The 4,217-nt window shown below is 29.4% G+C and overlaps 1 protein-coding gene across 1 annotated transcript; it reads right to left on the bottom strand.

Moving 5' to 3' along the window:
* Positions 1-787: 787 nt before the first annotated feature.
* On the bottom strand, positions 788-2,395 carry LOC124373740 (SPRY domain-containing SOCS box protein 4-like; the record flags this gene model as incomplete). The annotated part of the gene is made up of 3 exons (XM_046832087.1): positions 2,228-2,395; positions 1,754-1,937; positions 788-946 (listed from the first exon to the last, which is right to left on the bottom strand). Coding segments are annotated over exons 1-3 (511 nt in total), but the record flags the coding sequence as incomplete, so codon positions are not given.
* Between the last annotated feature and the right edge of the window lie 1,822 nt (positions 2,396-4,217).

The raw sequence follows: 4,217 nt of genomic DNA, 5'->3' as shown, positions 1-4,217 counted from the left end.
AGGTTTTACACTATAAACTTATGTTAAACTACTATTACTATTGGTTAAAGTCAAATTAATACAAACTTAACACTAGATGTCCTTTGGATGCTTGATACCCAGGGGTCTTCAGCTACATGTCACTTAAACTGGAAAAGAAAGAATATTATTAGAAATGATACTGTAATTTCATTCAAACTTTTATTTTGAAAACCTGTATGAAATTAGAAACTTAACTAATAAGCATTTAAGAAATGGCAAAAGGAAATATTTGTCAATATAAGGAGGAGAATTAATGGGCTTACAGCAAAAGCCCATCAACACCCTGAGTATATGTCATTGTGTTTTCAAAGAAGCTTCCTGAAAAGATAAGCTTATTATTTGTTATTTAATGTGGATTTTAATTATTAAAATCATTAAAGATATCAACGTTTAGTCATGTATAACAACAATAACAATTTTAGCATATCATTGAGTTATTTGTTTTTGTTATTGTTTATCAAGAATTGGTGTTTAATGAATGTAAGCTGTTTAGGCTTTGTACGTCTGGTACATACATTTACGCTTATTTATTAATCACCTACAATTTAAATCGAGTCACATTAATTTATAACCTGGTATATAAAGAAAAGTAATTATTTCATTATTGATTTATTTTTTTAAATAAATATAACTGGTATTGCTTTCTACAACCCTGCCTTGTGATACTGTAACTTGGACGTTATTATACGAATTACTAATTAACACAGCTTCAATAAACAATATATTCCTCGTCTACTAATAATTTATATTACTTAATAATACTCACAGTCGCAAGGCCCGATATATTTGATCGAGATCTGGCAGTTGGGAAACACTGAGCTGATTGTAGGGTACAGCGTCTTCCCCTTCAGACCACAGAATGCGATTCCCAAACAGAAGCCGTCGATGTAAAATGACAGGTTCCCCTCTTGCATGTCCAGGACGACTGAAAAATGAAAAATAATTTTTCATATAAAGATTTAGTACGCTTTACAGTGTACGATCTTAAACTAGGTAATCTCTATGCTATACGTGAATTCGTGCAAGGCCAAGTACGTATGTATTTTTATTTATAACTTTCTGTCATATTAATATATCTAATAGCAATACGGAACTAAGATTAAATAATGAACTATAATAATATTCATCAATAATACATAAAATGAATGGTTACTTAATTTCAACATTATGTTTTGTAATTATTCAGAAATGCCACAAATGAAATAGACAGATAAAGGCACTTACCAAGGATATTTTCAGGAAACCGTGTATGTTTCATCCACGGTTTCTGGGGAAGGGTAATCCTGGCCATTTTCCTCGTCAAATTGAGAGTCGTTGGAACAGTTTTCTGACTGCGACATCCCATCCCCAAGACTGGTCATCATTTCCTACTAAGCCCTAAAACAATTTGTAAAGTTCTTAAGTGATAAAAACAATAATTTCAAACAGTATAGACGTCATTTTAAAATTTCTAATATGATATTTTGAAAGTATCGATTACTAATAACTTAATTTTACAAAACAAACTCAAATATTTACGCTAACTCAATCATAGATACACAATAAAACTATTATAATTAAAAACGTGTATTCATTCATAATAGTACTCCTTGTGTTATACAGAACTGTGAAATGATAAAAAGGAATATTAGCTATTAATTTGTATCAATAATATTTTTCACATCCTGGTTGCACATGGAAAAAGTAAGAATAAAAACTAGTTAAATGCAGATGTATTCAAAAGCATTTATACTAACCTGGTAACCACCACAGTGAAGGGGTTTGTCCTTGGAAGCAACGCCAATGACAGCATGGGATCCCCTGAACTGTTTTGGCCAGCATATCTCCCATGCATGAACTCCTTCAGTGAAGCCAATGTTTCCCCGAACCTCAGTTCTGGAGCGCGGTAAATGGCAGCGTTCAAATATAAGAGGATCCTGTATCATCATATCAGAGGGTCAAAGACTTATAAATGTTAATATAATCTATAATCATAAATATTTTGAAATTAGTTTTAGCAGTAGAATGTGTTATCAAATAAAAATACAATGTTTTATCTTAATTTTATTTATCGAAACTCAATTTGTTGAGTCAAGGAATATATTTTTATCACATACAATTAGTAGACATTATTAAAATACTAATATGTTACCTTTCCACAGAAATCTATCAATTAAAATTTAAAATTGTGTATATTGTACCAAACATTCAATACTTAGCTACCTACCTTGATGCTAATATTGTGGAAATAGCCATGAGAGTTCAAGGCCTTTCGTTCATGGTCCTGCAGGGAATCCACAGGACAGTTCAGGACCGCCCGCAATCGAATAGGCACGGCAAGTTGCTGTACCGACCTCAGGGACACGTGATGCTGGGGTTCTGTGTTTAGTGTCATTACAAATGAAGTCTTTCAGCGTGATGAATTAAGCCTGAAAAAATTACAATTTGTATTTACCCTAAAATAAATATTTACGATACACAATCATAAAATGTTATTTTATTTCCTTACAGTTTGTTTAATATAGAACAATCATTAGTGTTTAGTTCGACTTTATGTACTTAGTATGATCAAAAATAAATTTATTTTTTGGTAGCAACAAAACTTTATGAAATTTTTGCTTAAAGTATGCATTTTTATAAGGATAAAATATTTTTTTAAATATTTTATTCACATACGTATTTTTTCCATTGTAATCTGCATTATATTACAAATCATTACATTAACAAAATTAGCTTACTTGTGATTAAGGTATGTATATTAAACTAACATACATAAAATGATCTTAAAGTTAAACGATGAAAATAAATTAAAAGATTGATAGCTAAGGAAAATAAGTTATTTTTTACTTTAAAATACTATATTAACAGGCATTATTATATTTGTATTCCATTATTACATTTTTATATTTTGCTGAAATAATTAGTTTATGAGATTCCTTCCTATAAATTACGCATCAGTGTCAAATTTGTTAAAATTTAAATAACTTATAATTCATCACATATTCTAATTTTTAAGAAAGTATTTTAAGTAAATGGTTTCTTTTTATATCTGTTGCATTTATAATACGAATATTTCAGACTTGTATTAAAAATTACTACGCTACAAAACGTGATTTATTTATAAGGTCTTCTCTATAATGTTTTAATTATGATGAAGAGGATAGTATTTTGCAAGTAGAAACAATCTTTTACTTTAAATTCTACTTAACATATAAACATTTCTACTACTGGAATGTTACTTCTTGCTCTCTTGTTGCTATGTACACTATATAAAGATAGTGGTCATTTCAAAATGGGCCATGTATTAATATTTACAATATATAAATATAAAACATTGAACATTCACTGTTCAAGTGTTTAAAATTTATTAAATAAAACTTTTCAACTAACCAAACATGAAAAATGTATGCAGTTTATTAAAAGATATCGCTCCAAAATAAAATAAATATTTGTTTTTAATATTTACATTATTATTAAATGGTTATTTAATGAATAAACTACAATAATTAGAACAAAAAAGACTAGAATAAAATAATGAGGCGTACTACTTACGTTTGGACAAAATATTGAATTTTGGAAAGGCGAAATGCTCTGCTCCTGATGACTCTAGGCAAACAACACTCAACGGCTTCCAGAGCTCAACTAAGAAATTAGCCGGAGCGATACTTTCACTTTGAGAGGTTGGTGGGGGTAGCTCTAGCGCTAGGTGGATAGAGGGGGCAAGAGAACCGGTTCTACGCCATCAAGGTTCCCCTACCATAAATATTTTTCGGGGTTTTGGTCTTTGGGTTATCAATTTTATTTTTGTTCTACCACGTTCTTTCAAAATTACATGAACGGTATATTATTTGAAATAGTATCAGTAGAGTAAATTAAAAATAATTTAAGTCTACATGAATATTTAACTGACAGACCACTCCAATTTCCTAAAAAAATAAAATGCGATAAATGTTTTTTGAACTTTTGTAACAATTTATATTTCGAGAGTATTGTATTTCTTAGTTCATCATTAGCAACGTTGCAGTATTTATTTATTCTGCAGTCAATTTCTTATTTTTTTATAACTATATAATAATTTATAATTCTTCAATAGGAGTACACTGAGAATTGGGATTATAATTGTAGTCTAATAATGTGTTATTTTCCAATATAAAACGAATGCACTTTTTTTTATTACATAGGTACCACACAACTCAATTTTATCTCTGATTACCAAG

Source organism: Homalodisca vitripennis, unplaced genomic scaffold (assembly GCF_021130785.1).
Source record: "Homalodisca vitripennis isolate AUS2020 unplaced genomic scaffold, UT_GWSS_2.1 ScUCBcl_6287;HRSCAF=13432, whole genome shotgun sequence".
Lineage (NCBI taxonomy): Eukaryota > Metazoa > Arthropoda > Insecta > Hemiptera > Cicadellidae > Homalodisca > Homalodisca vitripennis.
This window is presented reverse-complemented; position numbering and strand designations above follow the sequence as displayed.